At 44.9% G+C, this 15,225-nt stretch overlaps 5 protein-coding genes across 6 annotated transcripts; 1 reads left to right on the plus strand and 4 right to left on the minus strand.

Moving 5' to 3' along the window:
* Positions 1–76: 76 nt before the first annotated feature.
* LOC148379655 (E3 ubiquitin-protein ligase RNF115-like) lies at positions 77–4,246 on the minus strand. Of its 2 annotated transcripts, none has more exons than XM_088365651.1 (9): positions 4,045–4,246; positions 2,726–2,784; positions 2,596–2,656; positions 2,315–2,526; positions 2,079–2,147; positions 1,916–1,994; positions 1,586–1,679; positions 1,237–1,324; positions 77–1,037 (listed from the first exon to the last, which is right to left on the minus strand). In XM_088365651.1, exons 1-8 carry the CDS (start codon positions 4,123–4,125, stop codon positions 1,254–1,256), a joined length of 726 nt encoding a protein of 241 aa, XP_088221777.1. In that variant the 5' UTR covers positions 4,126–4,246; the 3' UTR covers positions 77–1,037; positions 1,237–1,253. The 2 variants fall into 2 exon arrangements, with proteins under 2 accessions (XP_088221777.1, XP_088221776.1); XM_088365650.1 differs by having other exon boundaries at positions 1,237–1,352; positions 4,045–4,241.
* Positions 4,247–4,354: 108 nt separating this feature from the next.
* scamp3 (secretory carrier membrane protein 3) lies at positions 4,355–7,506 on the minus strand. The gene is made up of 9 exons (XM_088365649.1): positions 7,180–7,506; positions 6,916–6,996; positions 6,574–6,696; positions 6,386–6,506; positions 6,165–6,293; positions 5,889–6,048; positions 5,701–5,802; positions 5,473–5,590; positions 4,355–5,314 (listed from the first exon to the last, which is right to left on the minus strand). The coding sequence occupies exons 1-9, from the start codon at positions 7,231–7,233 to the stop codon at positions 5,165–5,167; spliced, it is 1,038 nt and encodes a 345-aa protein (XP_088221775.1). The 5' UTR covers positions 7,234–7,506; the 3' UTR covers positions 4,355–5,164.
* Positions 7,507–8,161: 655 nt separating this feature from the next.
* Positions 8,162–10,410, minus strand: LOC148379657 (uncharacterized). Its single transcript, XM_088365653.1, has 6 exons — positions 10,301–10,410; positions 10,051–10,194; positions 9,685–9,827; positions 9,025–9,265; positions 8,497–8,559; positions 8,162–8,424 (listed from the first exon to the last, which is right to left on the minus strand). The coding sequence occupies exons 1-6, from the start codon at positions 10,364–10,366 to the stop codon at positions 8,260–8,262; spliced, it is 822 nt and encodes a 273-aa protein (XP_088221779.1). The 5' UTR covers positions 10,367–10,410; the 3' UTR covers positions 8,162–8,259.
* Positions 10,411–11,221: 811 nt separating this feature from the next.
* LOC148379658 (cellular retinoic acid-binding protein 2-like) lies at positions 11,222–14,300 on the minus strand. The gene is made up of 4 exons (XM_088365654.1): positions 13,513–14,300; positions 12,359–12,537; positions 12,022–12,138; positions 11,222–11,926 (listed from the first exon to the last, which is right to left on the minus strand). The coding sequence occupies exons 1-4, from the start codon at positions 13,775–13,777 to the stop codon at positions 11,876–11,878; spliced, it is 612 nt and encodes a 203-aa protein (XP_088221780.1). The 5' UTR covers positions 13,778–14,300; the 3' UTR covers positions 11,222–11,875.
* On the plus strand, positions 14,071–15,129 carry mrps21 (mitochondrial ribosomal protein S21). The gene is made up of 2 exons (XM_088365655.1): positions 14,071–14,223; positions 14,657–15,129. The coding sequence occupies exons 1-2, from the start codon at positions 14,141–14,143 to the stop codon at positions 14,835–14,837; spliced, it is 264 nt and encodes an 87-aa protein (XP_088221781.1). The 5' UTR covers positions 14,071–14,140; the 3' UTR covers positions 14,838–15,129.
* Positions 15,130–15,225: the final 96 nt, after the last annotated feature.

Here is a 15,225-nt window from a genome sequence, read left to right on the forward strand (position 1 = left end):
GCGAGGGAGAGAGGGGAGGACGGACGGACGGGCGGGGGGCGAGTAGAGGAGAGGAAAGGAAAGAAGGGAGCAAATGTCACTTGCTCGCTTGCACAGAGAACAAAGTCTACGTTTAATAATTTCTCGGCCTTCTTTTTTTGAATGTCATTTCTGGCTTTTTCCATGCTGCAGCTTTCCCCCTCCAAACTCACGTGTCAGCTGTCAAACGAAATGCTTGTCAACCAAATCGGCGTCTATTTGAATAATTCATCATTCCAACGACACTATGCAGTTTGAGCAAAACGATATCTTGTTTCAGGTTCTCCATGGCATCAGATCTAGTCTCAGTTCCATATCTTAGTGTCTTTGGAAGTCTTCATTTGACGCTGACAATGACTTGAACTATTGCAGGAGATCATAGAATTGAATTCAAAATATGACAAATTAAGTCTTCCTTCATGTTTTAAATGTAGACTATTGTTGTTGCACATCTTATTGGTAAATCAAGTGCAGTGTCCTCCATAACGATTGGCACCCTTTACTTTTTCGCAATCACCAAGTATAAACCATCGATACATTTCTTGTGACAGGAGGGGGAAACGTACTACAGACAGATGAGAATCACAGTGATGAAGTTTAATAACCAAGGAGTGTGATGCCGATTCAAGTGGAGAAATGAGGTCACTGTCTTCATAACAGTCTTCATTGAAAAGTATGATTTCCCGGGGAATCGGGTCAGCCGGCAGCTTGGTGGTGACAAGTTCCGCACATCTGAATCAGCCATTGGGGAAAGCGGCATACAATGTGGTAGCCTTGTGGTCTTGTCAGCTCTGCGGAGTGATTTAGTGCGGGGATGACAAACCAGGGATCCGCGGCTCAAATGTGCGAATGAAGCCACGCTTCAAGCTGCAAATGATGATAATGGCCATCATTCAGATGGCCCGCCGGCCGTGTTGCTCTGTCTTAATGGCGCGGCCCTCTGGAGATTGGGAAGCGTGCAGGAGGAGGCTGTTGTCCACACCGTCCAGGCTTTTTCGGCACACCGGACACGTATCGTGCTGGAAGAAGGGAAACGTTCAGCGCGATACATGTTCATTTTTGGCTGCACTTTCTTGTTATATGAGGGATGAACACTCATCATTTCACACTCATTTCATTCGATGAGTGAAAGTGACAGTAAAAAACAAAGTATATGAGTGGTTTTTCTTCCTTGTGCCTTTAAGAGCCAGTGACCCAAGAGGCAGTCAACATCCTTACCAGTTCCAGCCAAGGCACTATGCAGTCACTGTGGAAGTAATGGAGGCACGGTAGCTCGCGGACACATTCCCCCGATGAATACTCCTCCCTGCAAATTGTACACTCCAGTCTGCGGTCTTTGAAAGAGCAACACAAAGTAAGCGCTTTTGTTCAAGAGAATAAGGTTTGGAAATACCAGCCAGTCATCATGTTTTTCAAATTGAGAAATGTTGGAAACAATAAACATGTCAGTCAGGGAAACTGGCAAGGCCAAGGAAAAGGAAGAGTCAAAAAGTAGATGAGAAATTGAAACGGCTATCATTTTTTCGGGTCGGAGTAAATCGCAATGCCATCGCAATAGGATTCCCACCTGTTTGCTCTGGAGAAATGCAAACCGTCGGCAAGGATGAGATCATGTTCTTTTCGGCAGGGGGTGGACCCGTGTTCTCCAACTGTCCTAACAACTGAGATGAAAACAGCAAGTCGTGTTCAAAGGTTTGCAATAGGTTAGCTGCATTTGCAATAAATCAGGGCTCCCGTTTTGGTGCCTCCCACAAGAACAGTTTGCTCGATGGTCAATCCTGTTACCTTCTTTTCTGTGACCTTTTGTGTACCGTTCAAACACATACATGAAACATGGCAATTGAAAAGTGCATCGTAAATCCAAAGAGAGAAGAAACGTCGCCATGATCTGACTGACCTCTGTAATGACTGTATCCAGGCCTCCCTGACCCCAGGCGTAATCCGCCGGGTTTGAGTACAGTTGCAGCATGCTCGATCTGAGTGCCAAACAGAACGTAAAAAGAACATTTGATCACCCGTCTTCCGAGATGAAATCCGAAAAGGATGAAATAGCGGATTACAATGCAGCTGGCGCAGCGCTGGGGTTTCCGTTGCTTGTAAACAGGTCGGCCAAGAAGTGTTGCACAATCCTTGAGTGGGCCAAAACAGCGGGAAAAAAATGGTTACGCCAATCTTTTTGTCACGTCAAATACGCGGCTGCCAAATTTGGCCAAAGCAATCAGAACTACATGGGGCGGGCGCTATCAATTTCAGACATTTCTTGTCGTACTCCGGTCCAAATGATTGATCGACGCACCCTTCCACTTGAGGTCTTTGCTCAGGTCGGGGTGACCTCTCCTCCCCAGGCTGGGACAGAAACTGTGGCTCTCTGACCTCAGCATTGCCCGGTGTCACGAAAGGAAGATGACTTTGAGCGCTAAGCAACGTCTCGCCGTCATCCTGCTCCGACTCCGATGACGGCGGGTGCGACAGCAGAGCCGAGCGCTCCATAAACAACAGCTGCCATAGCTTGGAGAGATGCAAACTGTGAGGCATTTTCCCACTCATATTTCAAAATGTTCATTGTCAAAGAATTACTTCGGAGAATAACGAGTTGGAGTCTTCGCTGCTCTCTGGTGCGCTGCTGCTCTCCAAGAGTCTGAACAAAAAGCAGCTTCAGTCGTGGCAACATTTTCAACATTTTCCCAATCCCAAAACCGTCCTATACCTGGAGTCATGTTCCACCTCCTCAATAAAGTCAGACTTGCACCCGGGGCAGACAAAATCCTTGAAAAGAAAACAACATACTTAATTGGCTAGTGGACAACACAACCTTGAGAGCTGTGTCAAACATTTCATGCGCTAGGTGTATTATCTTTTTCTCCACAAATGTAGTTCTTTTTGATACTCCCAGAAAAATATCAGTGCAGAAGTGCAAAGATGTTTAATACGTACTGTCAAACGAAACAAAACGAAGAATTAGACGAGGAGTTTTACTGCCGTCCGGTGGACATGACCGGGAGCGACAATAACTTGGACATGACGCGCAAAATGCTTGTTTACATACTCTTTGATTGTCTTGGCACACCGCAGAAGACAGAAAGGAAAAGAACAAACCGCATAAAGTGACTACTTGTTTGTCAAAACCAATCTTTTCTGCGGGGATATCAAAGCCCCGGCCGGATCATTGAGGAAGCGATGATGCAGCAATGATGTCATGGCGATACCCGAATATTGTTATTGCACCCGATTAAAAGGCGCTGATGTCATCCATCTGCTGTTCACAGCTCCCGAGGGAGAGATTTGCAAGGTGTCAGGGGGTTGCTGGATATGCTAATAACCATCATTAGACTCCTCATTCCTCGCATTAACGCAGCAATAACATCTCAGCCTTCAAATGCAATTTCTAAAGGAATTAGATTGTTAAATGCATCGTTGCAAGAATGTACAAGATGGCAGCAATTAAGCTCACTCCATGCTGTACTTCAATTGATTGAGAGAAACGATTTATTTCTTTGAGCATTATATTTTTAAAAGTCGCTCTTGTATCCGACCTGTACGTCATGTTTATGCAAGCACGTCATGATCTGTAAATAGGAAGTGAGCGAGCGTCTGTTGGGAGAAAACACGTTGCGCAAATCAAACCAACTTTCTCAATGTAGCGCCGATTCAATGCAACAATTGTGTCACTTTTTAAGTCTGCTTGTTTGTGCGTAAAATCGCATGTTGGCGCCACACCGTGCAGCCCCCCCACGCATACACATGCAAGGCGAGACAACTGGACACCAGAACAGCCTTCTAAATATGGACACGCATGTGAAGCACCCAAGTCAGACTTTTATGTTTACGCTTGTGGGTGGAAGAACATAGCGGCATGTACGCTTAAATTCAACATTTACGGAGCGCTCCATTTACGAGTTTCATTTACTAAACAGTTGTGTCATTTTCTGATCGCCCAACTGAACGCCAATCACAAAGTGTGATGCCAATTCAAGTGTGTCTGAATAAACGCACGTCGTGCGCTCTTGGCAACTCCAAATGACTTACCGGGAGAAGGGGTTGCGTTTCACGCTTACAGCAGTGACAGAAGAACCGGTGCTGAATTGTTGCCGCGGCGGCCTCCGCCATGTTGCCGTGGAAGCGCCCGGCCGAACGTGCGCGTGCGTGCGCGCGCGTGCGTGGCCTTAGAAGAACGCAACGTGCGGCGAGCCACGTCACATCATGCACGCGTAGTCACTAGGACGGACGTGTAGCAATCGTTCCAAATCAAGTGCTCGTTTTGTTTTGATGCCTCAAAAGCAAGATGTCATGGTACTTGACGCAGTGCGCTGTCAAGTGCGACTGGTGACGCCAAAGAGACTTGCCATGTCATTGTTTTATCAAACAATTCTTAACATTCTTATTACAAAATCATTACAACATATTGGCATACAAGAGGAGAAAAGAAGTACTTTTGTTTTTTCAGCTTTTGCGATCATTTCTATTCTTTTGCACTTCTATATTGGTTAATAAATAATAAAGGGCAGTGAAAAGAAAAACTGGGTAAAAATGTAACCAAAGCGTAGCTCTTGATTGAACGCATTATTTACCACAAATGTCCTTCAATGACTGCAGTAAACTCAGCCATTCTTGCCCATCAGTATATTTGTATTAAATCAATGTCAAGTCATAAGATGCACCAAGGAAACGGTGTGACACCAAACACAATTTCTTACAGTGTGTGAGAGTTTTGGCTGCAACATACGTACATAAGCATCATTGTTAGTTTCATCCAACAAAAAGGTACCATTTGGTATATTAGGATTTAGATGTTTCAATGTAAACATTTTAGCATGAGCTCCAAAACAGCCTGTCTCACAGGTGAGAAAGGATACATTTGGCAGTCTTGTCTTTAAACGCTTCTACACTGCAATAAATCAAACTTTCAGACAGCTTACTAATACAACGGCACGTATGAATAAATGTTGACTTGTTAATAAACACAAAGGCCTATTTATACACATATTACATAAGCCCATAGTCTCGTGCACTTGCTTGGTTTCCTTGGGGTAATTACAGGGACTCGGTCGGTCGGGTTCACCAGCCATTGAAATCTAATCACCGCAATGGCAAAATGAACATGATCAATCCTTTTCTCAATCGCACCCACCCTGAACGTCCCTCGTGATCAACGGGGTGCGGCGAAGGCCCCTTGAGCGGCGTTGCTAGCGGCGCTGGCAGCAGCTTGGCGGACGGCCTGATTGGACATGACTCCGGTGGCAAATTCCGCCTGGGCCTTTTGGAAACTGGCATCGGTCTGCCTGTAAAGACCGTGAACCTGAGCAGGGGGGGGGGGGGGAGACCATATGTTATTGGCCGCACTTTCTTGGGCGTGACCTCTTGGTTTATTTCTTATTGTGATGACACTTTGATCGGATGAAAAGTCAAGTCCACCGTTTGATGCATTGACAGAGCTGAGCGTTTTTCAACGATTACCTTCTTCAGCATGACCACTCCAATGGCGGCCTGAGCGGTAAATAGGATGGCGTTCATCATGGTGATGGCACCGACGGCGACGCTTTTCTTGAGAGCAGTCAAGCTCACAATCCATCCGCTGAAAGGCACAACATTTAGCAAGATGCGTACATGAATATGATGGACTTTTCTTTAGCATTGAAGGACAGCCACTCGCTCCCCCCCCCCCCCACTGTTCCGAGTCATTACCTGAAGCCCCATCCAGGGATGCCGATGGTCATGATGATGTAAACAATGACTTGGGCAAAGAAAACAAAAAAGAAAATAAAGAAGTTGAAGGAGCTGTCACTCCTAGAGGGAACACGGAAAAGAATGCTTTCAGAATGACAAAGGAATTGAAAGAGACATCCATTTTGGCCTAAGAGGGAGATAAATACCTGAAGGCTTTGTAAGCGGGCCGATACCAGCAGACGAAGGAGCACGGAGTGAAGAGAAGCGCCCAGAGAATGGCAAGACCGAGACCGACGCCGACTGAAGTGTCGATGCAGAACATGGCCAGCGAGGAGATCAGGTTTAAGAGCAGAGTTCCCGTGCCGACTGCATACAGACGACGACAAAGAATATTGCTCGGTCACTTCTATGGCAAGTCCTAATTCCGATTTTTGATCATTCCATTCTTGTTACGAGCGGCAGCAAAATGATGACAAACTCACACAACCAAAAGTAATACATGCTGGTGACGGTTCGCTGGAAGCGCTGGCTAATCTCCACGTTGATGTCCTGGTAGAAGCAGGGGCCGACGGGACAGAACGAAGGCAGGGGAGGCCAGTTATTCTGACGAGCTGAAGCACAGCACAAAGATGGAAGGAACCCACAGTCAGTTCCCCGATCCTTGGGACATGAAAGCTTGTTTGAAATGTCCTGGCAAACTTACTGGCTCCAGGGCCCAAAGTGTGAGACTGCAGCTCTCGCTCTCTCCTCTCCAGTTCCTGGGCTTTCCTCTCCAGCTCCTCTTGCTTCTTCATCAGCTCCGTCGTGGTAGCGTTTACCGCCGTCTGACGGATGAAAGACATATAGCATCATCAACAGATGCTTTCTTACAAGTCCATCTCTCAATTCTACCTGGGAGTTGTGGGTGTTATACGAGCCATAGTTACGAGGCTCGGTGGGCGTCGTCCGGCTAGGTGGGCTCTGTGCAGGCGCAGATGGAGCAGAGGGAGAGGTGGCTTCGTACGGAGGTGGAGCCTGAGATACAAAAGAGTCAAACCAAAAAGGTGCTTCACAATAAAAGTCTCAACGTGGGCATTGGGCTCCTCCAGCATAAGCACGACCCACGCTCGTGAGGATAAAGCGCTTCAGAAAATGGACGGATGGGTCGATGGAGATAAAACCAAGCTTTTCCCAAGCAGAATAAATATTGATTGTCACCTTTCATCCGTTTGCAATCAAGAATAAGTGACATACCTCAGGCGTGCCCTCAAATGGGTTGTACAGGTCCAAAGTGGCATAGCCAGTGTTGCTGCTGTGTTGGGTCACTGCTGGGTCCTGACAACAACAACAAAATCTCAATCGATTGCTGGCCAAAGCTTGAGGAGGACACACGGAGTCAGGAAAAGAAACCACATGGTGTCACATGATGAGGGACAACGCGCCAACTATTTCTCGCCACCCATATTTGTGCCAAGTTTGATCAATGGAGCTTCCCCCCCCCCGTCGCATATCACTCACCTGGAAAGGGTTGTGATCGTCCATTGGCTCAGGAAAGCTGGTGTATTTCGACATAATGGCAAAAAACACAAAGTGGCAAGTGTCAGCACCACTCGCTGCTGCTAACGGCAACGTCAGTTAGCTTCTTTGAAAGGGAAAAAGAAGAGAGGCCATGCGGCTAGCTAGCATTTCATTGGCATCGCATTTGGAACTAATGGCCAAACGCACGCACTCACTGGTGCTTTTAGTGGATATGCTCTTTTTGGCCTGCCCAAAGTATCCGTTTGTCTTCCCTACCGGAGAGCAAAACACGAAGCAGGAAGTCATGAGCCAAAGTCATGTGATCACTGCGGCGCAAAAAAAAAACAAAAAAAAAAAAAAAACACCGGACAACCGGATGCGTCTCCACCCATCTAGCTACATATTTATCAATTTTCCAAACATTTTCTGTAAACCGTTAATTTGTGGACATTTTATGCTGATTAAAGACTCACGCTTTTTATGCATATATTGCGATTTTGTTCGCCCTCCCGTAATTATTTCATTATTTTTGTTGTATCACCTTCTAAATAGTAGAAATAATGTCAATAAAGTGTCGACCTACACGCGGTTGATAAAACAATCCAGAGGAAGAGTTATTATTATTATTATTCCGATACACTTTGCAAGAAACACGATCAACTCAATAACACACCTGTCATTTGCAAATAATTGTTATTCGGCTAGCCTGCGAAAAGCAATAATAAATAAAGCCTATTACAATAAACAAACAAAATCACCTATTCTAATGTTTGTGTCGAATATATTTTTTCACCATATACACAATTTACGGTAGATGTCACTCTTGTGCCTTAGATGGGCCTCTGGATTTAATATCGTGAATCTCGAGAAACAGAGAGAAACCTAACCCTAACCCCCCCCACCACCACACACACACACACGCACACACACACACACACACACACACACACCACCTCTGCTTCAAGGAAAACCACCTCGGCGCTCCAGCACACTTGCACAAAGCTTTATTTTACTGTAATTTATAATCCTGCCACACCTCCTCCGCAAGACATCTAGCTCAGGTAATTGGAGCCTGGTTTCTCAGGCATTGTTGTTTGTGTTGCTCCCCCTTACACCCACATTCTGGGTGATGTTAATAATCTGTTGGACCAAGCTCTGACCCTCGCTGTCCGTGTCGTTAGAACGCTTCCGTTTCCTGCCTCTTGCTTCCATCCTTGGACTCGGGGGTGCATCACAGGCTGCAAGCTAGTGTCAACACAGACTTTTTAAACTTCTGCCGCTGAGACAGATTCTAAGGTCCAAATGATAAATTGTTACCTGAATTTGAAGCTGTCTTAATGCAGATAAAACAGACTCCACTTGGATCCGGGTCTGCTGGAGCTGTTTGTCAAAAAGTCAAAGTCAAAGTCAGCTTTATTGTCAATTTCTCCACATGCCAAAGACACACAAAGAAACCGAAATTTCGTTCCCCCCTATCCCACGGTGACAAGACATGGCTCACAACAGACAAACAAGTAAACAAGTATAACAAAAGCGTGCTGAATAAATAATGAATAAATAACACAACAATAAATAAATAAATAAATAAATAAATAAGAGGAGCAGAAAAAAAGGAGCAAGTGCGCGTACAGCAGACATTCCCGAAAATAGCGCAACAGTGCCGCACGCTACGCAGAAGGGGGTGGTTGTATACCACGCCCTTCAGGTGGCTGCTTCGGTCCGCTGACTGGCGAGCGCCTTCCAGCTTAACCCGTCAGGCATAGTAGAAGGTAAAGAAGAGTTCAAGCGATATTTTCCAGCGATTTAACGCAATCATCACAGTAATTTAAATGTGATTTGATTCACCTGCGTCTTCAGATCTCGTTTTTTTGCCTCAAGGCTACGATTTTCTGCCTCAAGGCTACGATTTTCTGCCTCAAGGCTACGATTTTCTGCCTCAAGGCTACCCATTTCTGCCTCAAGGCTACGCTTTTCTGCCTCAAGGCTATGCCTTTCTTCTAACACCGTCGTCAAAGACGCGTTCTTGGAGTTCAGCAAGTCTTCCAAGTCTTGCCGCTTCTGCAGATTGGATTCTTCTTTCGTGTTCCTGAGATGACAGATATATACATAAACTGGGAATATGGAAAATGGATGGACAATTAAATGGGGCGAGAGCTCATGGAGACCCTCGACGCAGTCAAATGTGCTATTTTGAAAAGATTTTTCTTGGAGGGGGCGGACGGGGATGTACTTTTATGCTTCCACATGAATTTTGAGCTACAATGTTTCCAGTCTTCTCCATCGAGCCACAAACCACAGCTTTTGGTGTTTGGTTGCGATGCTACCATGCTACCATCAGGCCATTGATGTGTGACTATGGGATGGTTAAATGGAAGTATAATGTTGAGCTGCAATTAGTCACGACGAGGATTTTCCTTGGGGTGTGGCCCCAGCAGCAAAGCAATTATGTCAGCACTAATATCCAGTATCCATTTTGTTGTTGGCATATTTTTGATAAAACCTCACCTTGCTTTCATCTCCTTGATTTGCTCCTTCATCTTGTCCACCTCCAGCTTCAGACGTTTACAGTCATTGACCAATGAGTCCAGAGTCTTACGGGCATGCGCCAGGTTAGTCATCATTGTGGTCATCTCTCTATTGAGCTGCTCCTGATCCGGTCAGTATACATGCATTACACAAATTGCCACATGCACTTATCAAAGAAACTTCTTAGAAGTATAAATGCTTTCAAGAGAAACAGTGACGTCATATAGGTTCATGACGTATGGTCTGAGGGAAAACCCGTGTTGGATCACAGTCAGTAGTAAGTCGCACCAGCCATAAAATGCCCCAAAAAGTTTTGTTGTTGGCATATTTTTGATAAAACCTCACCTTGCTTTCAGCTCCCTGATTTCCTCCCTCAGCTTGTCCATCTCCAGCTTTGACCACCGAGTCCAGAGTCATTTGGGCATCGGCCGGGTTAGCGCCTTCTGCGGTCGACATCTCTCTCTGCTGCTGGTCCAGTGGCGACTCAGTCTATATACATGCATTACACCAAGCGTCAAGGAAACTTCAGAGGTTTCTTCAAAGTCCAACAAAGGTTCCTTTGTAAATACACATAGAAAAAAAAAAAAAACCTCACCCTTTGAAATGGTTCAAGGTAAATTTGCAACGGATGGATCCTAACGTCCAGGGGCGTCAAACTCATTTTGGTCTGGGGGCCGCATACAACTCAACGTTGGTGCGTGTTTGTGCGTCTAAGGCAAAAGAAAAAAAAATGGTTCCACCCCCATAAAGACCAACACAAATATTTATAACTTGGTTTTTCATTGGGAAAAGAGCACTCTGCAATATTTTGCTTGATAAAAACTGAACACATAATTAAGAAATGCTGATTAGGCAGCAGGATAGCTTTTCAATCTTTGGCTCTCGGATTTGACAAAACAAGGGGGAAAACCCCCCGCAGAATCTATGACTAGTTGACTGCCAACAATGACCGATGTTTTGAAAACTTAAGCCTCAAGAGGGTTAAAGGTCAACTTCGATAGGTTGCCACGGCTCACTAAGTTGGGACTAGTGCGTGGGTGATACAACCAACATTCCTTCCGGTATAGCAAAACCAGCGTTTTATTTCTCCGCCAACTGAGCTAGCTCTCGTTCAACCTCACAAATATTCTTCTGGATGAATGGACAGACACGCAGACACCTTGAAATTGTCTGCCATGTTTCATTTCCTGTAGCGCCTAATGACCTGGTGTCCAACGACTTCCGTCCAATGAGTGTTCAAAGCAGCCACCGAGTTTGTCCCCTTTGTCTTGCTTATCGCCTTCATTTCAGTTATGTTTGTCAGTCGACTCCTGCGACTCTCCGTCATGATCCGTGATTGTTTCAGATGGCCCTGAAAGAAAAGTCCGGGCATTCCAAAGCTGATGGTGCTCCACGCAAGGCCCCATGACGTCATGAACTGGCGCGCAGTTGTGTGTGGAAAATGGTTTCAAATTCTCTTCTGAGGATAACTAACAGCCTTTATTCAAGAGGCGTCATATAGGCACATTCAACTATGTGCTTGCCAATTATTTTTATTGAGCAAACAGCGGAGAACTTTCCATCCACCCGGGAGTGCTGTGGTTTTTCCTCCCACAATGATGGCGCTTCAGTGAGGCTGTTCAGAACCTTCATTTTGACACTGAGGAGCTGAGGAGTGGAAAATTCACTTTGAGGTCATTGAGTACAAAGCATTCATCTGAGCACTGGGTGCATCAATTGGAAAGAACGTCACAGGGTCGTCACGCTTTTTTAGAAGTCTGATGGTCCATTATTCACTGCAGGCGAGGCATGCTGTTGACTTTTTGATTGCGGAACTGAAGGCCACGGGGGTTTCCCCGCCGCACTTAAAATATTAAACGACAAACATTGACCATGATTTTGAAAATAGGTGTCATTTTCGATACATCAAGAATCACAGTAATATAGCCTAACAATGAAGTGATTGTTAAACGTCTCCATAGCCAATCCAGGAAATAATTGTCCATCCTCAGTTTGCAATTCTACTCATTTGGAATCAGAAGCAAATTTCTGATTGATTACATCGTTGGATAAAACATGAAGTAAAATAGGAAATCATTTCTGCAGGTGGAGCTTGAGCTCACCAAAATTGTGGGGGCAAGGTGAGCAAATATGAACCATATAAAAGGCACAATACTGCCTTGCAATTCCCTTATTCCCTTTCATAAACTCTGGTGCAGACAACATCCCCTGCAGTCATCGTCTAAAAAAAAACAAAAAAGACAAAAAATGGTTTAACAGAGAAGGTATGCAGCAGCTCCAGGCTGAACAATCAGCACAATCACTAAAATGGCTTACCAGTATCAGCTCTCCGTCATTAGTCAGCTCTCGAGTCCAGGCTGTCTTGGGTCCCTCGCCTTTCTGCAAAGTCTGTTCACAGCTGATTTTGCTCTCGGATTCCCATGTGGGAAAACTCTTCAGAAAAACACAAATGTACAAAGGTTTTTAGGCTGAACAATTCAGTCAGTCAGAGGCTAGTCCTTTCACCAGCCAGGATTAAATGAACACCAGATCCCGGCAATGTCACACATCTACTACGATGATTTCCATATGTCCCCCCCCCCCCCCCCCGCGCAAGCATTGGCCATTTCCCACTACGGTAAGATTACGTGCTCTGATACCGAACAAAGAATACCGTGCAGGGGCGTCCATCCACTGTGGTCTCGTTGAACGATTGACCCACGGTGAAAGAGACGTGGGTCGTGCGGATGCTGGTGGATGTTTTGATGGATAGACTCTCTCCTTGCTGGCTGATTTCCACAGCAGGACTTGAGGCTGCCGCCACAGCAATTTTCCTCACAAACATATTCACACCTGTGCACAAAGGAACAAAGACGTTCAGATCACAAAATAGAGTGGTGCCTGAAATGGCATAACTTTGGCTTCAGCCAGCATAATGCTAACACAATCAAAAAAAAACAGAGACAAGTCACATTGAGAAGCGTCTGATAATGAAGTAGGATGTCGCATTTATGAGCTGCAGCTTTGACAGGGGTGTAAAAGAATTTTTTCTTTTGTGGCTCTCGTCAACATTTAATGACTTACTTTTATGAGCTTCACACATCCAAGTGACCACTATTAAATCACCAAGTTAATATCCTCTCCCTTCCTTTGCAATGGATGAATGCTTGCAATTTGTTTACTTTCAGTGCGCCGTCCTGCTCATTCCATTAAGGGAACTCACATGCCGCTTTAGATTTGGGTCGGGGGGGGGGGGGGGGCCGGGCCGTGCAGGGGAGTCTGTCTCATAGCTGCTGACTGGCTGCAGGGGCCCCTGTTGAGGCTCAGTTCCGTTTACGCTGACTCTAATTACATCCGCATGAGGAGTACCCTGCTTCAGATGAATCCAACATTCCACCACCGTTTGTTTGCCTTTTGATTTTTAATGGATGCCACTAGTTGGCCCCCTCTTGACCCCTCGTGCAATTCAAGCAGTCTTGGCCTTTGATTTAGTAAGAACGCACATGCACTTTCATGTTTTCATGCAGGTGAATGCACAATTTAGATCAAATGAATTGAACTCCGTTTGCTCATTAAGCAATGCACAACAAATCTTGCTTTCTAAAGAAATGTTGTTTATGGAGAAGGCTTGTAAAACGCTCATTGTCTAAAAACAAGTGATACAATTATGCCCTGTTCGATTGGATGGATGGATGGATGGATGGATGGATGGATAGATATCATGAAATAGACTAAAAAATATGCATTTAATCAAGTCAAATCTGCAACACAACTTGATCTAGAAAGTTTTAGCTACCACTTTGAATTGTCTGTAAAATGTCTACTCACCCAGCGCTTTCAAGAGCTCCTCAAAATATTCCGAAGACTTCATTTTCCATTTTCCAGAAAAGTCCGGGATTTTCTTCTCCATCTCGCCGATCTGTGTAGATGGTTTGTTTCTTTCTGCGTGTGTGACGCTGTTAGCCAGGTCGGACACGTCCACTCCTCTTTCTTGCATTTGCGTCTCTTTTCTATTGGCTAATAGCTCGCCTGGGTGTGAAGAAGCTCCAGCCAATAAGAGGAGCAAGCGAGACTTTGCAGCTTCACCCTGCATCAGCTAGGTGAGACATTTGAATACGAGATGGAAGAAAACATCTGCCAGACGGGCGGGGAGCGTTCATTTAGGCCAAAGAAAAAGAAAAGTGATGTTGCTTCGGGCAAACGTGCAAATAAAAATACCTGTATTAAAATAATCATTACAAATAAATCGTGATAAATATAATAATGAGTCAAATAAAAATGAAAGACTTTACATTACTATTCAAAGATTATTGCGGAGTTCTGACTGCTCGTACCATTGACACCACCCGACAAAAACCAGCAGAGGGCGCAAAAGTGGGATGAAAGTCACGCGGAACATTTAACCAGAAACGACTGTTTCTGTACGGCTACCATTTTTGTTACCATCGACATCGCCATGGCGAGACACCTTCGCTTCATTGCCCGGACAGTGATGGTTCAAGATGGCAACGTTGATGCAGCATACAAACATCTCAACAGGTAAAATGTTTCATACTGTCATACTTCTATATGGTAAACCTTCCTAACGAGCAAGAATGAGTGGTTTATTTGTTGGTCTCGAGCAACAGTACCCCTCCGCTCAATGTCATGGAACTGCGCCTGCGCGAAATAGAACTAGACCCAGGCCATCGATACGTCAGCTTGTCTGACATATTGAATGTGTCAACTCTCTTGTAAACAAATGAAGTCGACATATTGAACTTTACCAAGCGCCTTTCTACTAAGTGCACAAAGTTAATGGTATTAATGTAACCATTAATGGCGTAGATACATAAGTTCCTCAAGTTCATGATATTTGTATATATTTTTTCCAACTTTGAAAATGCCAATAATTTTGCAACCTCAAAAATTGCACTTATGGTCTGTTTTTTATTGTCTATTTCTGACAATTTTTACGAAAAATATATTTCAGGGTGCTGAACCAGGATGGGATCATTGAGACGGTGAAGCGCAGGCGCTACTACGAGAAGCCTTGCCGAGAGCGTCAGCGGAAGAACTACGAGCAATGCAAACGTATCTACGACACCGAAATGGCCCGGAAAATCGCCTTCATATCCAGGGCCAACAGAACAGATCCGTGGCTTGGTTCATAATGAAATAGTGACTGAGAAGAGGCTGTCCAATGGTTGTAAATAAAGTCTGCAAGGTGGAAAAAGGAAACTCAGCCCAATATTTGTGTCATTAAATGGAGAGATGGAAATAATGGGATATATTTTCTCCTAAAGAAATTTGCAGTCCCACCCACTTCATCATGGCACTCCATTTTGTGCGAAAGATTCCTGTTCTTGTTCTTGTGAAAACGATTCCGCCGTATTTTGTGAATGCTGTTCAATCTGTTGTGTCAGTGAAACGTCGGTTGCAGTAAAAGTTTTTCATCAAAGCTCACCCTGGTGGTTTCATTTACTGTCTTGGAAAAAATGTCTCAAATGTTTGAATACTGCTTGAAACTGTTTAGCTCAGCTTTGATAGATTGATATGATC

Source organism: Syngnathus floridae, chromosome 21, assembly GCF_059516105.1.
Source record: "Syngnathus floridae isolate MCC-2025c chromosome 21, RoL_Sflo_1.0, whole genome shotgun sequence".
In the NCBI taxonomy this organism is placed as follows: Eukaryota; Metazoa; Chordata; class Actinopteri; order Syngnathiformes; family Syngnathidae; genus Syngnathus; species Syngnathus floridae.

Excerpts from the sequence above, each read along its gene's own strand:
- LOC148379655 (XM_088365650.1), bottom strand. The coding sequence starts at position 4,125 with ATGGCGGAGGCCGCCGCGGCAACAATTCAGCACCGGTTCTTCTGTCAC. Across the intron at positions 1,995-2,078 it reads AGCGCTGCGCCAGCTGCATT|ATCGAGCATGCTGCAACTGT; the intron begins GTAATCCGCTAT and ends TTTGGCACTCAG. Across the intron at positions 1,038-1,236 it reads TAGTGCCTTGGCTGGAACTG|CACGATACGTGTCCGGTGTG; the intron begins GTAAGGATGTTG and ends CCCTTCTTCCAG.
- LOC148379657 (XM_088365653.1), bottom strand. The coding sequence starts at position 10,366 with ATGAGTTTGACGCCCCTGGACGTTAGGATCCATCCGTTGCAAATTTAC. Across the intron at positions 9,266-9,684 it reads ATCAAGGAGATGAAAGCAAG|GAACACGAAAGAAGAATCCA; the intron begins GTGAGGTTTTAT and ends CTGTCATCTCAG. Across the intron at positions 8,560-9,024 it reads AACGAGATCTGAAGACGCAG|CTCCAGCAGACCCGGATCCA; the intron begins GTGAATCAAATC and ends TTTGACAAACAG.
- LOC148379658 (XM_088365654.1), bottom strand. The coding sequence starts at position 13,777 with ATGCAGGGTGAAGCTGCAAAGTCTCGCTTGCTCCTCTTATTGGCTGGA. Across the intron at positions 12,139-12,358 it reads TGGATGGACGCCCCTGCACG|AGTTTTCCCACATGGGAATC; the intron begins GTATTCTTTGTT and ends GTTTTTCTGAAG. Across the intron at positions 11,927-12,021 it reads ATGACGGAGAGCTGATACTG|ACGATGACTGCAGGGGATGT; the intron begins GTAAGCCATTTT and ends GTTTTTTTTTAG.
- scamp3 (XM_088365649.1), bottom strand. The coding sequence starts at position 7,233 with ATGTCGAAATACACCAGCTTTCCTGAGCCAATGGACGATCACAACCCT. Across the intron at positions 6,049-6,164 it reads CATGTATTACTTTTGGTTGT|TCGGCACGGGAACTCTGCTC; the intron begins GTGAGTTTGTCA and ends GTCTGTATGCAG. Across the intron at positions 5,315-5,472 it reads GAGTGGTCATGCTGAAGAAG|GTTCACGGTCTTTACAGGCA; the intron begins GTAATCGTTGAA and ends CCCCCTGCTCAG.
- mrps21 (XM_088365655.1), top strand. The coding sequence starts at position 14,141 with ATGGCGAGACACCTTCGCTTCATTGCCCGGACAGTGATGGTTCAAGAT. Across the intron at positions 14,224-14,656 it reads GCATACAAACATCTCAACAG|GGTGCTGAACCAGGATGGGA; the intron begins GTAAAATGTTTC and ends AATATATTTCAG.